General features: G+C 60.8%; 3 protein-coding genes across 3 annotated transcripts in view; 2 read left to right on the top strand and 1 right to left on the bottom strand.

Moving 5' to 3' along the window:
* The window catches only part of LOC119931410 (proteoglycan 4-like), a 24,036-nt gene extending 23,334 nt beyond the window's left edge, over positions 1 to 702 (top strand). Inside the window, exons 5-7 of the mRNA XM_038750053.1 lie at positions 62 to 199; positions 434 to 534; positions 627 to 702. Coding sequence (XP_038605981.1) covers positions 62 to 199; positions 434 to 534; positions 627 to 702 — 315 coding nt within the window. The remainder of the gene's footprint in view (positions 1 to 61; positions 200 to 433; positions 535 to 626) is intronic.
* The window catches only part of LOC119931350 (phospholipid transfer protein), a 19,855-nt gene extending 1,909 nt beyond the window's left edge, over positions 1 to 17,946 (top strand). Inside the window, exons 2-16 of the mRNA XM_038749967.1 lie at positions 778 to 966; positions 3,202 to 3,301; positions 8,909 to 9,037; positions 10,542 to 10,697; positions 11,282 to 11,345; positions 11,422 to 11,485; positions 11,620 to 11,711; positions 11,793 to 11,969; positions 15,405 to 15,464; positions 16,944 to 17,108; positions 17,200 to 17,267; positions 17,347 to 17,389; positions 17,474 to 17,537; positions 17,628 to 17,704; positions 17,782 to 17,946. Of these exons, the coding sequence (XP_038605895.1) occupies positions 816 to 966; positions 3,202 to 3,301; positions 8,909 to 9,037; positions 10,542 to 10,697; positions 11,282 to 11,345; positions 11,422 to 11,485; positions 11,620 to 11,711; positions 11,793 to 11,969; positions 15,405 to 15,464; positions 16,944 to 17,108; positions 17,200 to 17,267; positions 17,347 to 17,389; positions 17,474 to 17,537; positions 17,628 to 17,704; positions 17,782 to 17,937 (1,566 nt within the window). The 5' untranslated portion in view covers positions 778 to 815 and the 3' untranslated portion in view covers positions 17,938 to 17,946. The remainder of the gene's footprint in view (positions 1 to 777; positions 967 to 3,201; positions 3,302 to 8,908; positions 9,038 to 10,541; positions 10,698 to 11,281; positions 11,346 to 11,421; positions 11,486 to 11,619; positions 11,712 to 11,792; positions 11,970 to 15,404; positions 15,465 to 16,943; positions 17,109 to 17,199; positions 17,268 to 17,346; positions 17,390 to 17,473; positions 17,538 to 17,627; positions 17,705 to 17,781) is intronic.
* Positions 17,935 to 19,903, bottom strand: part of CTSA (cathepsin A) — a 14,374-nt gene continuing 12,405 nt past the window's right edge. The window contains exon 15 of the mRNA XM_038749968.1: positions 17,935 to 18,265. Coding sequence (XP_038605896.1) covers positions 18,182 to 18,265 — 84 coding nt within the window. The 3' untranslated portion in view covers positions 17,935 to 18,181. The remainder of the gene's footprint in view (positions 18,266 to 19,903) is intronic.

Raw genomic sequence — 19,903 nt, 5'->3', positions numbered from 1 at the left:
CCCGAGAGTCCCTAGGCCCTGAGGGTCCCCTGACCCCAAGCCTCCCCCCCACCGCCCCCAGACCCCAAAACCCGCCTGTCAGCACCCCCAGGCCCAGCCCCACCGCCCCCAGACCCCTGAACCCCGAGAATCCCTAGGCCCTGAGGGCCCTCTGACCCCAAGCCTCCCTCCCACCGCCCCCAGACCCCCAAATCCGACCGTCGGCACCCCCAGGCCCAGCCCCACCTCCCCCAGACCCCTGAACCCCGAGAGTCTTTTAGACTGTGAGCCCACTGTTGGGTAGGGACTGTCTCTAGATGTTGCCAACTTGTACTTCCCAAGCGCTTAGTACAGTGCTCTGCACCCAGTAAGCGCTCAATAAATACGATTGATGATGAGAGTCCCTAGCCCCTGAGGGCCCCTTGACCCCAAGCCTCCCTCCCACCGCCCCCAGACCCCTGAACCCCGAGAGCCCCTAGGCCCTGAGGGCCCCCTGACCCCAAGCCTCCCTCCCACCGCCCCCAGACCCCCAAATCCGACCCTGGGCACCCCCAGGCCCAGCCCCACCTCCCTCAGACCCCTGAACCCCGAGAGTCCCTAGGCCCTGAGGGTCCCCTGACCCTAAGCCTCCCTCCCACCGCCCCCAGACCCCCAAATCCGACCCTGGGCACCCCCAGGCCCAGCCCCACCTCCCTCAGACCCCTGAACCCCGAGAGTCCCTAGGCCCTGAGGGCCCCCTGACCCCCGGCCCCCCCTCTCCTGATCCCCCCGGCCCGGCCCCCGTTTCTGCGCCCTCAGCCCCTCAGCCCCGAGGTGTTTGGTTCCGTCTCGGGAGGATGGCAGCCCAGGGGCTCCCGGTCCCGGTGCCGGTCCCGGTGCCGGTGCCGGTGCCGGTGCTGCTCCTTCTGCTGGCGGCGCTGGCCCCGGCCGTCCGGGCGGAGCCCCCCGCCTGCAAGATCCGCGTCACCTCCAAGGCCCTGGAGCTGGGTGAGCCCCGGGGGAGACATCGGGGGGGCGGGGGATCGATAGATCGATCGATCGGTAGGGGGGGGATCGATAGGGGGCCGGCGAGGGGCGCTGCCGGAAAAGCGCGCACCGGTAGGGGGCGTCGTGGGGGGGGGGGGGAACGGGGTGCTGCCACCAGCAGGGGGCGCCGCCGGTAAAGGATGACGTCAGCGGGGGAATCCCTCCAGGAAGGGGGTGCTGCCGCCGGCAGGGGGCGCAGTCGGTAAAAGGGGCACCGGCAGGGGGCGCCACTAGGAAGGGAGGACGTCAGCAGGGGCAATCCCGCCCTTAAGGGGGTGCTGCCAGCAGGCGGCGCTGCCGGTAAAGGGGGCACCAGCAGGGGGTGCTCCCAGGAAGGGATGACGTCAGCAGAGGGAATCCCACCAGTAAGGGGGTGCCACCAGCAGGGGGCGCTGCCGGTAAAGGGGGCACCAGCAGGGGGCGCCCCCAGGAAGGGATGACGTCAGCGGGGGGAAATCCCACCATTATGGGGTGCCGCCAGCAGGGGGCGCTGCTGGTAAAGGGGGCACCAGCAGGGGGCGCCACTAGGAAGGGGGGGCGTCAGCAGGAGGAATCCCGCCCTTAAGGGGGTGCTGCCAGTAGAGGGAGCTGCCGGTAAAGGGGGCGCCAGCAGGGGGCGCCCCCAGGAAGGGAGGACGTCAGCAGGGGGAATCCCACCAGTAAGGGGGTGCTGCCAGTAAAGGGCAGTGCAGGTAAAGGGGGGTGCCAGCAGGGGGCGCCACCAGGAAGGGAGGGCATCAGCAGGGGCAATCCCGCCATTAAGGGGGTGCTGCCAGCAGGGGGCGCTGCCGGTAAAGGGGGCACCAGCAGGGGGCGCCCCCAGGGAAGGAAGACGTCAGCAGGGACAAACCCACCATTCAGGGGGTGCTGCCAGTAGAGGGCGCTGCCGGTAAAGGGGGCACCAGCATGGGGCGCCCCCAGGAAGGGAGGACGTCAGCAGGGGGAATCCCACCAGTTAGGTGGGCGCTGCCAGCAGGGGGCGCTGCCGGTAAAGGGGGCACCAGCAGGGGGCGCCACTAGGAAGGGAGGACGTCAGCAGGGGCAATCCCGCCATTAAGGGGGTGCTGCCAGCAGGGGGCGCTGCAGGTGAAGGGGGCACCAGCAGGGGGCGCCCCCAGGAAGGGAGGACGTCAGCAGAGGGAATCCCACCAGTAAGGGGGCGCCACCAGCAGGGGGCGCTGCCGGGAAAGGGGGCACCAGCAGGGGGTGCCCCCAGGGAGGGAGGACGTCAGCAGGGGGAATCCCACCATTAAGGGGTGCTGCCAGTAGAGGGCGCTGCAGGTAAAGGGGGCACCAGCAGGGGGCGCCACCAGGAAGGGAGGACGTCAGCAGGGGGAAATCCCACCAGTAAGGGGGTGCCTCCAGCAGGGGGCGCTGCCAGTAAAGGGGGCACCAGCAGGGGGCGCCACTAGGAAGGGAGGACGTCAGCAGGGGCAATCCCGCCCTTAAGGGGGTGCTGCCAGTAGGGGGTGCTGCCGGTAAAGGGGGCACCAGCAGGGGGCGCCACTAGGAAGGGAGGACGTCAGCAGGGGCAATCCCGCCCTTAAGGGGGTGCTGCCAGCAGGGGGCGCTGCTGGTAAAGGGGGCACCAGCAGGGGGCGCCACCAGGAAGGGAGGACGTCAGCAGGGGGAAATCCCACCAGTTAAGGGGGCGCCGCCAGCAGGGGGCGCTGCCGGTAAAGGGGGCACCAGCAGGGGGCGCCCCCCGGGAGGGAGGACGTCAGCAGGGGGAAATCCCACCAGTAAGGGGGTGCCGCCAGCAGGGGGCGCTGCCGGTAAAGGGGGCACCAGCAGGGGGTGCCACTAGGAAGGGAGGACGTCAGCAGGGGCAATCCCGCCCCTAAGGGGGTGCTGCCAGTAGGGGGCGCTGCAGGTAAAGGGGGCACCAGCAGGGGGCGCCCCCAGGAAGGGATGACGTCAGCAGGGGGAAATCCCACCATTATGGGGTGCTGCCAGCAGGGGGCGCTGCCGGTAAAGGGGGCACCAGCAGGGGGCGCCCCCAGGAAGGGATGACGTCAGCAGGGGGAATCCCTCCAGTTAAGGGGGCGCTGCTTAAGCTCCCGCCCTCCCCCCCAGAGCTGGAGTGGGGGGCGTCGGGTCGGGGGTGTCCGGGGGTCCCGGGGGTCTGAGGGTCCGTCCGTCCATCCGTCCGTCCGTCCGTCCGTCCGTCCGTCCGTCCGTCCGCCGGCGCCGCAGTGAAGCAGGAGGGGCTGCGGTTCCTGGAGCAGGAGCTCATGCACATCCACATCCCGGACCTGCGCGGCGGAGACAGAAACTTCTATTACAACATCACTGAGTGAGCCGGGGGTCACGGGGGCGGAGGTCACGGGGGCCGGGGGCACGGAGCCCGGGGTCACGGGCCCCGGGGGGCACAGCTCCATCCCCCCTCTGCACCCGCTCATTCAATAATAATCATCAATCAATCAATCAATCGTATCGATTGAGCGCTTACTGCGTGCAGAGCACCGGACTAAGCGCTTGAGCACTGGACTGAGCGCACTGGACTTAGTACAGTACAATAATAATAACGGTATTGGTTAAGCGCTTACTAGCGCTGTGCTAAGCGCTGGGGTAGATACAAATGGGGATTAGTAATAAGAATGATGGTATCCGTTAACTACTCTCCCCCTTCTAGGCCGTTGTCAATCAATCAATCAATCGTATTTATTGAGCGCTTACCGTGTGCAGAGCGCTGTACTAAGCGCTTAAGGACAGGTACGACCCAGATGGGATGTTGTCGGGGAGGGACCGTCTCTCTAGGTTCGTTCACTCATTCAATCGTATTTATTGAGCGCTTACTGTGTGCAGAGCACTGTACTAAGCGCTCGGGAAGTTCAAGTCGGCAACATCTAGAGACGGTCCCTACCCCACAGCGGGCTCACAGTCTAGAAGGGGGAGACGGACGACGAAACAAAACATGCGGACGGGGGTCAAGTCGTCAGAATAAATAGAAGTAAAGCTAGATGCGCAGCATTAACAAAATAAATAGAATAGGAAATATGGACAAGGAAAATAATAGAGTAATAAATAGCTGTACAAACATATATACAGGTGATAATGTGGATGTTAGCAAGGGAAACCCACCCTCTTCCACCTAGTAATCTAATAATATTTACTGGAGGCATCGCGTGAGAAGCAGCGTGGCTCAGTGGGAAAGAGCCCGGGCTTTGGAGTCAGAGGTCATGGGTTCAAATCCCGGCTCCGCCACTTGTCAGCTGTGTGACTTTGGGCAAGTCACTTCACTTCTCTGTGCCTCAGTTCCCTCATCTGTAAAATGGGGATGAAGACCGTGAGCCCCACGTGGGACCACCTCATCACCTTGTATCCCGCCAGCGCTTAGAACAGTGCTTTGCACATAGTAAGCGCTTAATAAATGCCATTATTATTATTATTATCGCTAGACCCCAAAGTGTCCTTCCCAAGCGCTTAGTCCAGTGCTCTGCACACAGTAAGCGCTCAATAAATATGATTGAATGAACAAATGAATGCCCAGCACTTTTCTAAGCGCTGGGGGAGATACAAGGTCATCAGGTTGTCCCACGTGGGGCCTCAGTGACCTCATCTGTCAAATGGGGATGAAGGCCGTGAGCCCCACAGGGGACAACCCGATCACCTTGTATCCCCCCCAGTGCTTAGGACGGTGCTTGGCACATAGTAAGCGCTTAACAAATGCTGCCATCATCATCATCATCATCAGTAGTAATCCCCAATTTACAGTTGAGGCAACTGAGGCCCAGAGAAGTGAAGTGACTTGCCCAAAGTCACACAGCTGATAAACGGCGGAGGCGGGATTCGAACCCATGACTTCTGACTCTTGCCCCTGAGCCACGCTGCTTCTCTGTCAATTCGATCAGATTTACTGAGCGCTTACCGCGTGCGGAGCACTGTAGTAAGCGCTTGGAAAGTACAGTTCACCAATAGAGACGACAATCCCTGCCCACAGCGGGCTTTCAGTCCAGATCGGCTGGAGCAGAGCTCAGTCGATCATCGACGGTGTTTACTGAGCATCGTACTAAGAAATAGCAGTATTTGCTAAGCACTTAAGGATGGCGTTTATTAAGCGCTTACTATGTGCAAAGCACTGTTCTAAGCGCTGGGGAGGTTACAAGGAGATCAGGTTGTCCCACAGGGGGCTCACGGTCTTAATCCCCATTTTACAGATGAGGGAACTGAGGCCCAGAGAAGCAAAGTGACTTGCCCGAAGTCACACAGCTGACAGTTGGCAGAGCTGGGACTCGAACCCATGACCCCTGACTCCAAAGCCCGGGCTCTTTCCACTGAGCCGCGCTGCTTCTCTACTCTCCGTACTTCCCAAGCGCTTAATACAGTGCTCTGCACACAGTAAGCGCTCCATAAATACGATCGAATGATTGAGTCATCATCAATCGTATTTATTGAGCGCTTACTGTGTGCAGAGCACTGTACTAAGCGCTTGGGAAGTACAAGTTGGCAACATATAGAGACGGTCCCTACCCAACAGTGGGCTCACAGTGAATGAATTCAATCAACCCTATTGAACTAGAGCTTATTGGGCGCAGAGCTCTGTACTAAGCGCTTGGGCTGGGAAGGCCTCTTGGAAGAGGTGGGCCTTCAATGAGGCTTTGAAGGCGGGGAGAGTCGTCGTCTTCTAGACTGTAAACACGGTGTGGGCCGGGGATCGTCTCTATTGCTGAATTGGATTGTCCAGGCGCTTAGTACAGTGCTCCGCACGCAGTAAGCGCTCCGCAGATACGATCGAATGGACGAACGAAGGAACTGTCTGTCAGATACCGAGAGGGAGGATGTCTGAAGCCCGCAGAGGGAAGTCCGGACCGGAGCGGGAAAGAGACGGGAGGCCGGGAGGTCGGCGAGGAGGCCGACGCGGTCATCCGGGCGGGAGAGGACGAGGGATCGGATTAACGCGATAGCGGTTCGGATGAGGAAGTCAGGGGAAGGACGGAGTTGGGGGCGGGGAAGATGAGGAGCTCTGTTTTGGACGCCTTAAGCTTGAGGGACGGGAGGACATCCGAGTAGCGACGTCCCGAAGGCGGGAGATGAGAGAGAGATCAGGGCCGGAGAGGGAGATCTGGGAATCCTCCGCAGAGAGGTGGGAGTCGAAGCCAGGGGAGCGAATGAGTTCTCCGAGGGAGCGGGGGGAAATGGAGAAGAGACGGGGATCCAGAATTGGACTTGGAGGGATCCCCCCCACGGTTACGGGGTGAGAGGGAGAGGAGGAGGCCGTGAAGATGACGGAGAATGAGCGGCCGGAGAGACGAGAGGGGGATCGGGAGAGGACGGAATCGGCGAAGCCGGGATTGGATAACGTTTCCGGGGTCGGGGCCAAAGCGTCAAAGGCCAAGGAGGATTCGGATGGAGTGGAGGCTGTTGGATTTGGCAAGAAGGGGATCGTCGGTCACCTTCGAGGGGACGGTTTCCGTGGGGCCGAGGGAGGGTCGGAGGAGAGGAATTCGAGGCGGCGGGTGTGGACGAGTCGCTCCCGGAGTCTGGAGAGGGAGGGGAGGGGGAAACGGGGCCGGAACCGGGGGGATCCGGGGTCCAGGGAGGGTCTTTTTAGGTTAGGGGGGACGCGGGCCTGGTTGAAAGCGGCGGGGAGGAGGGAACCGTTCGGAGAGCCAGCGGTTGAAGATGGCGGTCAGGGCGGGAAATCAATCAATCAATCAATCAATCAATCAATCGTATTTATTGAGCGCTTACTGTGTGCAGAGCACTGTACTAAGCGCTTAATGGAGTACTGTACTAAGCGCTTAACAGACTCCCGGGAAAGAGGAGGGGGCAAGAGTTTTGTTGAAGGGCGAAGGAAGGGGTGCGGGGGCGGCGGTGGAGGAGGTGGATTTTGAGAGAAGGCGGGAGATCTCCTCTAGAGAGACTGCTGGGAAAGATGGCAGAGATCAATCAATCGATCGGTCGTATTTATTGAGCGCTTACTGTGTGCAGAGCACTGGACTAAGCGCTGGGGAAGTCCAGGTTGATCGCGTAGGTTGATTGGTAGACGAAGGAGGGGCAGAAGGAGGAAGGGCCTGGAGAGGAGCAGGGGAGATTTTAGGGACTTGACAAACACTCTAATAATTATGATGGTGTTTATTAAGCGCTTACTATGTGCAAAGCACTGTTCTAAGCGCTGGGGTGGTTACAAGGTGATCAGGTTGTCCCATGTGGGGCTCACAGTCTTATCCTTCCTTCTTATCCACTTCCTTCCTCTCCCCCTCGTCCCCCTCTCCATCCCCCCCATCTTACCTCCTTCCCTTCCCCACAGCACCTGGATATATGGATAGATGTTTGTACATATTTATTACTCTATTTATTTATTCTACTTGTACCTATCTATTCTATTTACTTTATTTTGTTAGTATGTTTGGTTTTGTTCTCTGTCTCCCCCTTTTAGACTGTGAGCCCACTGTTGGGTAGGGACCGTCTCTAGATGTTGCCAACTTGTACTTCCCAAGCGCTTAGTCCAGTGCTCTGCACACAGTAAGCGCTCAATAAATACGATTGATGATGATGATCCCCATTTGAAAGACGAGGGAAGTGAGGCCCAGAGAAGGCAAGCGACGTGCCCGAGGTCACACAGCAAGCAAGGGGCTAAATCGGGATTAGAACCCAGGCCTCTGACTCCCGGCCCCGGGCTCTTTCCGCTCCCCTACGCCAAATAAGTGTTTGGGAAGGTACAACAGAGGGGGTGGACGTGATCAGTGCTTAAAACAGTGCTTGGCACATAGTAAGCGCTTGACAAATACCATTATTATTATTATTATTATTATCCTTGCCATCGAGTCACATGTGTTGCTCAGTTACCTCATTCGTAAAAGGGGGATTAAGACCGTGAGCCCCACGTGGGCTGTATTCGTTCAATCAATCGTATTTATTGAGCGCTTACTGTGTGCAGAGCACTGTACTAAGCGCTTGGGAGAGTCCAATATAACAATAAACAGACACATTCCCAGCTCCAGCGCTTAGTACAGTGGCTGGCACCTCATAAGTGTCTAAATATCATTAGAGAAAACCACTGAAGAGTATTTAGACTTTTAGACTGTGAGCCCACTGTTGGGTAGGGGCCGTCTCTATATGTTGCCCATTTGTACTTCCCAAGCGCTTAGTACAGTGCTCTGCACATAGTAAGCGCTCAATAAATACGATTGATGATGATTTATTGAGCAGCTCTTGCGTGCCGAGCACTGTAGGGAAGCGGCACGGCTTGAGTGATCGCAGCCCGGGCCCGACAGCCAGGAGGATCTGGGTTCTAATCCCGGCTCCGCCCCCTGCCTGCTGGGTGACCTCGGGCGAGTCACTTCACATCTCTGGGCCTCACTTCCCTCCTCCGGAAAATGGGGATGAAGACCGTGAGCCCCACGGGGACCGTGTCCGACCTGATTAACTTAATAATAACGATGGCGTTTATTAAGCGCTTCCTACGTGCAAAGCGCCGTTCTAAGCGCCGGGGAGGTTACAAGGTGATCAGGTGGGCCCGCAGCCTTAATCCCCATGTTACAGATGAGGGAACTGAGGCCCAGAGAAGTGACTTGCCCAAAGTCCCGCAGCTGACAGTTGGGGGAGCGGCGATTTGAACCCGTGACCTCTGACTCCAAAGCCCGGGCTCTTTCCGCTGAGCCACGCGGTTTTCCTATGTAGCTTGTAGCTACCCCAGCGCTATGAGCAGTGCTTGGTTCTTACGATTATTATTCATTCATTCAATCGTATTTATTGAGCGCCTACTGTCATCCGCTTGATGATGATTATTACGTACCGAATGCGTGAGAGAGTCCAACGTGGCGAGCGGAGCCGATCTACGGGCCGGAGGAGGCCCAGGGTGAGGGGGGATGGCCGGCGGGGAGCCCCGCAGATTCTGGGGGGCTCGGGGGTGGTCCCCGGTGTCCGAGCTCCCGGCCCGCCCGTCCCTCCGCTGCAGCGTGAAGGTGGAACAGCTGCAGGTGACGGAATCGGAGCTGAGCTTCCAGCCCCCGCGGAGCCTGGCCCTGCACATCCACAACGCCTCCATCCGCCTCGGCTTCCACAGGAAGCTACTCTACTGGTTCTTGTGAGGCCCGCGGGGAGAGGAGGCCGGGGACCGCCGGTGGGGAGGCCGGACGGGGAAGGGAGGCGGGGAGGAGGCCGCAAGTGGTCGGTGGGAAGGATGGACGGCGAAGGGAGGCCGCGGACGGATGGCGGGGAGGATGGACGGGCGAGGGAGACGAGGAGGAGGTTGGGGGCGGTCGGTGGGGCGGATGGACGGGCAAGGAGAGTCAGGGAAGAGGCCGGGGACGGTTGGTGGGGAGGATGGACGGGGAAGGGAAACGAGAAGGAGGCTGGGCATGGTTGGTGGGGAGGATGGACGGGGAGGTTGGGGATGGTTGGTGGGGAGGGTGGATGGGAAAGGGGAGGATGGATGGGGAAGGGAGACGAGGAGGCTGGGGACGGTTGCTGGGGAGGATGGGTAGGGAAGGGAGACAAGAAGGAGGTTGGGGACGGTCGGTGGGGAGGACGGACGGGGAAGGGAGACGAGAAGGGCCTGGGGACGGTTGGTGGGGAAGATGGATGGGGAAGGGAAACAAGGAGGCGGCTGGGGATGGTCGGTGGGGAGGATGGGCAGGGAAGGGAGGCGGGGAGGAGGCCTTGGACAGTTGGTGGGGAGGATGGATGGGGAACGGAGACAGGGAGGAGGCTGAGGACGGTTGGTGGGGAGGATGGATGGGGAAGGGAGACGAGAAGGAGGTTGGGCATGATGGTTGGTGGGGAGGATGGACGGGGAAGGGAGACGAGAAGGAGGCTGGGGATGGTCGGTGGGGAGGATGGACAGGGAAGGGAGACGAGAAGGAGGCTGGGGATGGTCGGTGGGGAGGATGGACGGGGAAGGGAGACGAGAAGGGCCTGGGGACGGTTGGTGGGGAAGATGGATGGGGAAGGGAAACAAGGAGGCGGCTGGGGATGGTCGGTGGGGAGGATGGGCAGGGAAGGGAGGCGGGGAGGAGGCCTAGGACAGTTGGTGGGGAGGACGGACAGGGAGGAGGCTGAGGACGGTTGGTGGGGAGGGTGATGGGGAAGGGAGACAAGGAGGAGGTTGGGGACGGTTGGTGGGGAGGATGGATGGGGGAGACGAGAAGGAGGCTGGGGATGGTTGGTGGGGAGGATGGACGGGGAAGGGAGACGAGAAGGAGGCTGGGGATGGTTGGTGGGGAGGATGGACGGGGAAGGGAGATGAGGAGGAGGCTGGGGACGGTTGGTGGGGAGGATAGACGGGGAAGGGAGATGAGAAAGAGGCTGGGGATGGTTGATGGGGAGGATGGACAGGGAAAAAAAGCAGAGAAGAGGCCGGGAGTGACCGATGGGGAGGATGGACGGGGAAGGGAGACGAGGAGGAGGCCGGGAACGGTCGGTGGGGAGGAAGGACGGGGAAGGGAGATTAGGAGGAGGCTGGGGACGGTCGGTGGGGAGGATGGACGGAGAAGGGAGACGAGGAGGAGGAAGAGCAAGGCAAGCCCAGACGGGGAGCAGGCCGGGCGTCGGAGCCGGCGCCCGGCAGAGCCCACCCTCCGCGTCCGCAGCTACGACGGGGGCCACGTGAACGCGTCCGCCGAGGGGGTGAACATCCGCACGGCCCTGCACCTGGCCAGGGACCCCGAGGGGCGCATCCGGGTGGCCAACGTCTCCTGCAAGGCCCACGTCGCCAAGATGCACACCGGCTTCGGGGGGACGTACCGGTGAGCCCCTGCCAGGGCCCTCCCTCGCTTCTCCTCTCCCACCTGGATGGTCCCACGGGCCTCCTCGCCGACCGTTTTTCTATGGAAGCATTTAGGACGTGTTTCCTCCCACCCTCCAAAAACTCCAGCGGTCGCCCGTCCGCCTCCTCGTCAGACGGAGACTCGTCAAGCGTCGGGTTTGAAGCCGTCCGTGCCCTCGCCCCCTCGATCGTCTACTACAGCCCGGCCGGCGCGCTTCGCCCCCTCACGCCAACCTTCTCGCCGGGCCTCCGTCTCATCTCTCTCGCCCACGGCCCTCCCTCCCTCAAACCCCCCAGACAGGCCTTAGGGAAGGCCCACCTCTTCCTCCGAGAGGTCTTCCCTGACCGGGCCTCGTTGTCCTCTTCTCCGGCTCCCTTCCGCATCACTCCCGTCCCCTTCCCTCACTTATTCCCTTCTATTGGTTTCCGTCTCCCCGTCTAGACCGTCAGCCCGTTGCGGGCAGGGAACGCGACTGCGATATTGCTCTATTGTTAGCCCGGCGATTCCTCCCTTGAAGAATCCGGACGGTGGGGGCTGATGGATTCTCCCTCTTCCCTCCCCAGGAAGGTCTACGAGATCCTGTCCAGCTTCATCACGTCGGGAATGCGTTTCCTCCTCAACCAGCAGGTGCCGGCCGGGGCGGTGGGCCCGGGATGGGGGTCGCGGGCACCGGGTTGGCGCTGACGCCGGGTTTTCCCCGCAGATCTGCCCGGCGCTCCACCACGCGGGCATGGTCTTGCTCAACTCCATGCTGGAAACCATCCCCGGTGAGTCGGGGCGGGGAACGGGCGGGAATGCCCGGGTCCCGGACGGGGGAGCCGGGATCTACCGGATCGGCCTCCCGGGTTCCTTGTGGGGGGGGGCGGGGGGGGAATTCCCGCCCGATTCCGCCCCCTCCCAGTTCGCGGCGCCGTGGACGACCACGTGGGGATCGATTATTCCCTGCTGCGGGATCCCGTGTGCTCCAACCGCAACCTGGACATGGATTTCCGGGTGAGGCGCGGGATTGGGGGCCGGGGGGGGGGTGGAGGGGCGGTGCGGCCCCCCACCTCTGACCCCGCTCCGTACCCCCAGGGAGCCTTCTTCCCCTTGACGCGGGGCAACGGCAGCCTGGAGAACCGGGCGGCGAGCCCGCGGGTGGAGGAGGAGAACCGCATGGTTTACGTCGCCTTCTCCGAGTTCTTCTTCGACTCCGCCATGGACAGCTACTTCCGGGCCGGGACGCTGGCGCTGGAGCTGAAGGGGGCCGAGGTGACCGGGGGGGGCGTCGCGGGAGGGACGGGGGGACGCGTCCGGCCGGGCGCCGTCCTAAGCGCCGGGCTACAGGGTCGTCGGGCCGTCCCGCGTGGCGCCGGCCGTCTTCATCCCCGTTCTCCAGATGAGGCAACCGAGGCACGGAGGAGCGGCGCTCGATAAGCCGGGCACCGTTCTCGGCGCCGGCGGGGGGATACAAGGCGATCAGGTGGCCCCCCGTGGGGCTCACGGTCTTCACCCCCCCCCCCCCCATTTTCCAGATGAGGTCACTGAGGCACTGAGAAGCGAAGCGGCTCGCCCAAAGCCACACGGCAGACGAGCGGCGGAGCCGGGATTAGAACCCAGGTCCTTTGACTCCCGAGCCCGCTGAGCCACGCCGCTTCTCGAATTATGGTGGTATTCCTTAAGCGCGGGCACTGAACTAAGCGCCGGGGGGAATACAAGGTGATCAGGTTGTCCCCCGTGGGGCTCACGGTCTTCACCCCCATTTTCCAGATGAGGTCACTGAGGAATTGAGAAGCGAAGCGGCTCGCCCAAAGCCACACGGCCGACGAGCGGCGGAGCCAGGATTAGAACCCAGGTCCTCGCGACGCGCTATCCGCTAGGCCAGGCTGCTTCTCTACACCCGGCTAGATCTGGGGGCTTCCTGATAGCAGGGACTGCGGCCACTAATTCCTGCAAGTGCTCACCGAGCGCCTAGTACAGTGCTCCGCACACAGTCGGCGTCCAATACTACCGATTATTACACTGGAAGCTCCCGGAGGGCAGTGGCCGTAACCACTGATTCTCATCCAAGCGCTCAGTACAGTGCTCTGCATGCGCTATAACAATATATTATAATAATGGCATTTATTAAGCGCTTACTATGTGCCAAGCACTGTTCTAAGCGCTGGGCGGGTTATAACATGATCAGGTTGTCCCTTGGGGGGCTCCCAGTCTTCATCCCCACTTGACAGATGAGGGAACTGAGGCACAGAGAAGTGAAGTGACTTGCCCAAAGTCACACAGCCGACAATGGGCGGAGCCGGGATTCGAACCCGTGACCTCTGACTCCAAAGCCCGGGCTCTTTCCACCGAGCCACGCTGCTTCTCTAGACGCTCCATATCACTCCCAGCTCTATGCGGAGGACGCCCAGATCTCCCTCCCCAGCCCCGACCTCTCTCCTCCTCTGCCGTCTCGCCGCCATCTCAGACCGAACGCGTCCAATACAGAGCTCCTTACCCTGCCCCCCCGTGAGCGCTCAATAAATCCGACTGAATCCTCTCTCCCTTCCGACCCGCCCGCCGGACCCGGTCGGTCCCGCCTTCCCGACGTCGGTGAAAACCCGGCCTCCCATTCAGTCAGTCGTATTTACTGAGCGCTTACCGTGCGCAGAGCACTGTACTGAGCGCTTGGGAAGTACAAATTGGCGACATATAGGGACGGTCCCTACCCACCAGCGGGCTCACAGTTCAGGCCGCGTCTCCCCCGTCCTCAAGACCCCGCGGCGGCGGCCCGGCCACCCCGGCCTCGAACAGAAGCCCGTCACCGTCGGCTTCAAGACACGCGGTCACCTCGCCCCCCTCGTTCCTTCAGTCGTATTTACTGAGCGCTTACCGCGTGCGGGGCGCTGTACTGAGCCCTCCTACCTCCCTTCCCTAATTTCTTCCTCCGATGCAGCCCACACGCTTTCCTCTTCTAGCGCCGGCCTTCTCACCGGGCCTCCGTCTCTCGCCCCCGTCCTGCCTCCTCAGATCTGCCAATCGATCCATCAATCGTATTTATTGAGCGCTTCCTGTGCGCAGAGCACTGTACTAAGCGCTTGGGAAGTCCAAGTTAGCATCATATAGAGACGGTCCCTACCCAACAGTGGGCTCACAGTCTAGAAGGGGGAAATCACTCTCCCGCCTCCTCCTCCTCCTCCCAGAAGCCTTCCCTGACTGCGCCCTCCTTTCCTCTCCTCCCCGTCCCTTCCGCGTCGCCTCTGTGGTAGCGTTTGCCCCTTTCCTTCGGCCGAACGGCGCTTACGTCCCTAATTTATTTATTTTATAGGCCCGTCTCCTCCTTTCGATTGCAAACTCCCTGGGATCAGAGGGCGGGCCTACCAAACCTGTTTTGTGGGACGCTCCCCAGCGCTTAGTAATAATATATGGTGCCAATCTGCACTTCCCAAGCGCTTAGTACAGTGCTCTGCACATAGTAAGCGCTCAATAAATACGATTGATGATGATGATGATAAGAAGCAGCGTGGCTCAGTGGAAAGAGCCTGGGCTTTGGAGTCAATCAATCAATCAATCAATCGTATTTATTGAGCGCTTACTGTGCGCAGAGCACTGTACTAAGCGCTTGGGAAGTCCAAGTTGGCAGCATCTAGAGACGGTCCCTACCCAACAGCGGGCTCACAGTTTAGAAGGGGGAGACAGACAACAAAACATGGTAATAAAATAAATAGAATAGATATGTGCAAGTAAAATAAATACTTAAATAAATAAATAAATACAAATAAATGTCAGAGGTCATGGGTTCGAATCCCAGCTCTGCCAACTGTCAGCTGGGTGACTTTGGGCAAGTCACTTCACTTCTCTGGGCCTCAGTTCCCTCCTCTGTCAGATGGGGATGAAGACTGTGAGCCCCCCGTGGGACCACCTGATCACCTTGTAACCTCCCCAGTGCTTAGAACAGTGCTTTGCACATAGCAAGCGCTTAATAAATGCCATTATTATTATCATTAATAAATATATAATATGATATATCACATATATTTCCTGCAAAAATATATTATATTTTATATCTTAAATGAATGTTATTAAATATATTATATGCGACATACCATATATAAATATATTATATTATAATAAATACCATAAATAAATATTATTAAGTATAATATATTCTATATGTTACGTTACATATAAATATATTATACATTATAATGAATAAATTAATACTATTACTACTAATAATAATTAGGCTATTTGGTAAGTGCTTACTATATGCCAGGCACTGTACTGGATACGAGCAAAGTGGGTTGGCTACAGCAGCATGGCTTAGCGGGTAGAGCCCAGGCCTGGGACTCGGAGGTCGTGGGTTCTAATTCCGCCGCCGCCACCCGTCTGCTGTGTGACTGCGGGCCAGCCGCTTCTCCGCGCCTCAGTGACCTCATCTGGAGAATGGGGACGAGGACCGTGAGCCCCACGGGGGACAACCCGATGACCCCGCATCTCCCCCGGCGCTCAGAACAGTGCTCGGCACATAGTAAGCGCTTCACAAATACCATCATTACTACGATGAGGTGCACACCGAAGCCTTGATAAACACCACCGGGTGTGAATCATCGGCTCCCTGAGGGCAGGGGTCGCGTCCGCTAGTTCCGTGTTCTCCGAAGCGCTCAGTACAGAGTCCCGACCCAGCGGGCGCTCAGTAAATACTTCTGCTTCCTTACTTTTGTTCAGATCCCCAAGGACGTGGATGTGATGCTGAGAGCCTTTTTCTTTGGTGCCATTATCTTACTGGTAAGGAGGATGGGGGCGGGGGCTACTTAGTAGACGGCGGGTTCAGCTCCCTCCATCACCTCCTCCCCTTTGACTACTCACGTTTTTTTAACGGGACGTGTTACGCGCTTACTACGGGCCAGGCTCTGTACTGAACGCCGGGCTGGACCCGAGCTAATCGAGTCGGACACGGTCCACGGTCTTCATCCCCATTCTACAGGTGAGGGAACCGAGGCCCAGCCAAGTCAAGTGACCCGTCCAAGGTCACCCGGCGGGGCCTCCGGACTCCCAGGCGTCCGATTTATCCACTAGACCACCCTGCTCCTCCGTACCATCGACGGGGGGGCTTCCCAAAGGCTGGGAAGAGTGGTCGGCCCACAGTAGGCGCTCAATAAATATCACTGCTTATGTGCTGAGGGCGGGGATCGTGTGTATCAATAAGGACGGCGTTTATTAAGCGCCTACTATGTGCCAAGCGCTGTTTTAAGCGTCTGCTACAAGTGCTCGGTACAGTGATCAGGATACAGATGGGGCTCAGAGGGTTTGATAGATCGATCGCCATTTTTTGAGCGCTTACTTCATGCGGGGCACCGTACTGAGCGCTCGGGAGAGTACGACGTGATGATGAAAGAGACGCGCCTTCTGCCTTAGGTCCCAGAGGGCAGGCGGCACGTACTGTCCTCATCCAGGTGCTCAGTACGGTGCCCGACGCTTAGCACAGCCCCTGGCCCGTAGTAAGCGCTTTCCAAATACCATCGTCATCCTCAGTAGTGTCTGATTCTAACTACGTGGCAGACCGCCGCACCCCTGGGCCTCGGTTCCCTCATCTGTCAAATGGGGATGCGGACCGTGACGACCCGACGACCTCGCGTCTCCCCCAGCGCTTAGCGCGTGGCTCGGTGGAGAGAGCCCGGGCTTTGGACACGGGTTCAAATCCCGGCTCCGCCACTTGCCAGCTGTGTGACCTTGGGCAAGTCACTTCACTTCTCTGTCCCTCATCTGTAAAACGGGGATGAAGACTGTGAGCCCCCCGGGGGGCAACCTGATCCCCTTGTATCCCTCCGGCACTTAGCACGTGGCTCGGTGGGAAGAGCCCGGGCTTCGGACACGGGTTCAAATCCCGGCTCCGCCACTTGTCAGCTGTGTGACTTCACTTCTCTGTCCCTCATCTGTAAAACGGGGATGAAGACTGTGAGCCCCTCGTGGGGCAGCCCGATCCCCCTGTATCCCCCCGGCGCTTAGAACGGCGCTCTGCACGTAGTAAGCGCTTAACGAACGCCGTCATTATTACTGTTAAGAGCCCACGGGGGACGACCCGATGACCTCGCGTCTCCCCCGGCGCTCTGCGCACGGTAAGCGCTCAGTAAATACGACTGAGCGGACGAACGAACAGCGCCCGGCCCGTAGTAAGCGGCCAACGGGTACCGTCGCCACGACGACGACGGCCCCCTCCCGAGCGTACCTCTCCGAGGCCCTGACCGGACGCCCCCTCGGCCGCAGGGCCCCGCCGCGGTGGACGCCCCCCTGCAGCTGGGCCTGCGGGCCCTGCTGCCCCCGCGCTGCACCATCAAGCCCTCGGGCACCACCGTGTCGGTGACGGCCGGCCTCACCGTGGCCCTGGCGCCTCCGGGCCGGCCCGCCGTCCAGCTGTCCGGCCTGACCCTGGTGAGGGGGCCCGCGGGGAGGGAGGGCGGGAGGGGGGTGGGCGCCCACCAGGCGGGCCTGACCGCCTCCCCCCGACCCCGTCTCCCGCCAGGATGCCCGGCTCAACGCCAAGATGGCCCTCCGAGGCAAGACGCTCCACACCAAGTTGGATCTGCGCAGGTGGGCCGGCGGACGCCCCCTCCCCTCCGGGCCCCCCGCGGGACGGGGACCGACCCCCCGCTCCTCCCGTCTCCCGCAGGTTCCGCATCTACTCAAACCAGTCGGCGCTGGAGGCCTTGGCGGTGAGCCGGGCCCCGGACGCCCCCCGGGCGGGGGGCGGGACGGGCGGCGCTCGGCGCTTACCTCGGTTTCCCCGTCTCCCCCAGCTGTTACCCCTGCAGACGCCCCTGAGGTCCATCCTGCAGATCGTAGTGATGCCGCTGCTGCACGGTAAGGAGCGGGGTTCGAGGTGGGAGGGCGGAGGGGGCGGCGGGGCGGCACAGCGGAGCCGCCCGGCGTCCCCCCCACCATCTCCCGCAGCCCGGACCCGGAGAGGAGTGCGGATTCCCCTGCCGGAGGGCGTCGATTTTGTCCGGGAAGTGGTGACCAACCACGCGGTGAGCTTCGGGGGGCGGGCGGGGAGGGGAAAGCGGGGGACGGGGAAACTGAGCCCCCTCTTCCTCCGCGCCGCCAGGGCTTCCTGACCATCGGGGCGGACCTGCAGTTCTCCAAGGGGCTGCGGGAAGTGATCGAGGCGAACCGCCGGCCGCCCGGCCCGGCCGCCGGCCCCTCCTCTCCTCCGCCCGGCCCCCCTCCCGCCGCGGCCGCTCTAACCGCGGCCCCCCAATAAAGGCTCCCCGGTCCGGCGACTCGGCCCCTTTATTCGTGCGGCCCGCGCTGGCCCCCCGAGCTCGGGAAGGGGACCGGAGCGAGGGCGCGGCGGGGAGGGCGGCCCGGTTTTCCCGCCGAGGCCGGAGACGGGGGTCGCCCTCGGCCGGGCCGCCTCCCCCGCGGGAGGCTCGGGGGCGGCCTTCCTCCGTCCCATCGCGTTTACTGAGCGCTCGCCGGGCGCGGAGCACTGGACCGAGCCCCCTTCAGTAGGGCTCCCTGTTCAGGAAGCGGCTGAACATGGCCAGGGCCGCCTGAGGCTTGTCCGTGGGGACCATGTGGCCGGCTCCCTGGAAGAGAAGCGGCGGGGCTCAGTGGAAAGAGGCGGCGATCACGGGTTCGAATCCCGGCGCCGCCAACTGGCGGCTAGTCACTTCACTTCTCTGGGCCTCGGTTACCTCATCTGGAAAACGGGGATTGACCGGGGGCCCCCCCCCGTGGGACAACCTGATCGCCTTGTATTCCCCCAGCGCTCGCTTAGAACGGTGCTTTGCACATAGGAGGCGCTTAATAAATGCCATCGCTATTATTATTATTGCTATAATAATCACGGGAGGGACCGTTCCCGCCCCGTCCCCGAAGCCCCCCTTCCTCGTTCCTAGCCGGAACCGGAACTCAGCCATCCCCAACCCTCCATCCTTAATCGATCAATCAATCGTATTTATTGAGCGCTTACTGCGTGCAGGGCACTGTACTAAGCGCTTGGGAAGCACAAGTTGACAACAGTGGGCTCACAGTCTAAAAGACTGTGTACCCTTAACGGTAACGACGACGGTATCTGTTAGGCGCTTACTCTGTGCTAAGCGCCGTCCCACGTGCCGGGGGTGGGCACGCCGTAACGGGGCCGGACACGGTCCCCGTCCCCCGTGGGGCTCACGGGCTTCATCCCCATTGGGCGGAGGAGGGAAGTGACTTGGCCAAGGTCACCCAGCGGGATCGGAACCCAGGTCCTCTGACTCCCAAAGCCGGACCGCCCTCCCCGGGCCAGGCTGGAGCCGTCTGCTGGCCCTCGGCAGCGTGACTCGGTGGACGGAGCCCGGGGCTGGGAGTCGGGGGGACCCGGGTTCTAATCCCGGCTCCGCCAGAGAAGCGGCGTGGCTCAGGGGGAAGAGCCCGGGCTTGGGAGTCCGAGGTCGTGGGTTCGAATCCCGCCCCTCGTCAGCTTTGTGACTGTGGGCCAGCCTCTTCCCTTCCCTGTGCCTCAGTTCCCTCAACTGGAAAATGGGAATGAAGACCGTGAGCTTCACGGGGGACCACCTCATCACCTTGTATCCCCCCGGCCAGTGCTTAGAACAGTGCTTGGCGCGTAGGAAGCGCTTAACAAAATGCCTTCATTATCACAGGTCTGCCGAGTGACCTTGGCCGAGTCGCTTCCCCGGGCCTCAGTTCCCGCATCCGTAAAATAGGGACCAAGAGCCCCGTGTGGGCCAGGGCCTGGGTTCGACCCGATTTACTTGTCTCTGCTCCAGGGCCGGAGAGTCGGAGGGACGCGGGTCCGCCACAGGTCTGCCGAGTGACCTTGGCCGAGTCGCTTCCCTGGGTCTCGGTTCCCTCATCCGTAAAATGGGGACGAAGACCGGGAGCCCCGTGTGGGACAGGGGCCCGGTTCAACCCGATTCACTTGTCTCTACCCCAGGGCCCGAGAGTCAGAGGGACCCGGGTTCTAATCCCGGCTCGGCCACAGGTCTGCCGAGTGACCTTGGCCGAGTCGCTTCCCTGGGCCTCAGTTCCCTCATCTGTAAAATGGGGATAATAATAATAATGACGGCATTTATCCAGCACTTACTATGTGCAAAGCACTGTTCTAAGCGCTGGGGAGGTTACAAGGTGATCAGGTTGGCCCACGGGGGGCTCCCAGTCTTCATCCCCATTTTACAGATGAGGTAACTGAGGCCCAGAGAAGTGAAGCGACTTGCCCAAAGTCACAC

This window comes from Tachyglossus aculeatus, chromosome 8 (assembly GCF_015852505.1).
Source record: "Tachyglossus aculeatus isolate mTacAcu1 chromosome 8, mTacAcu1.pri, whole genome shotgun sequence".
Taxonomy (NCBI): Eukaryota; Metazoa; Chordata; class Mammalia; order Monotremata; family Tachyglossidae; genus Tachyglossus; species Tachyglossus aculeatus.
This window is presented reverse-complemented; position numbering and strand designations above follow the sequence as displayed.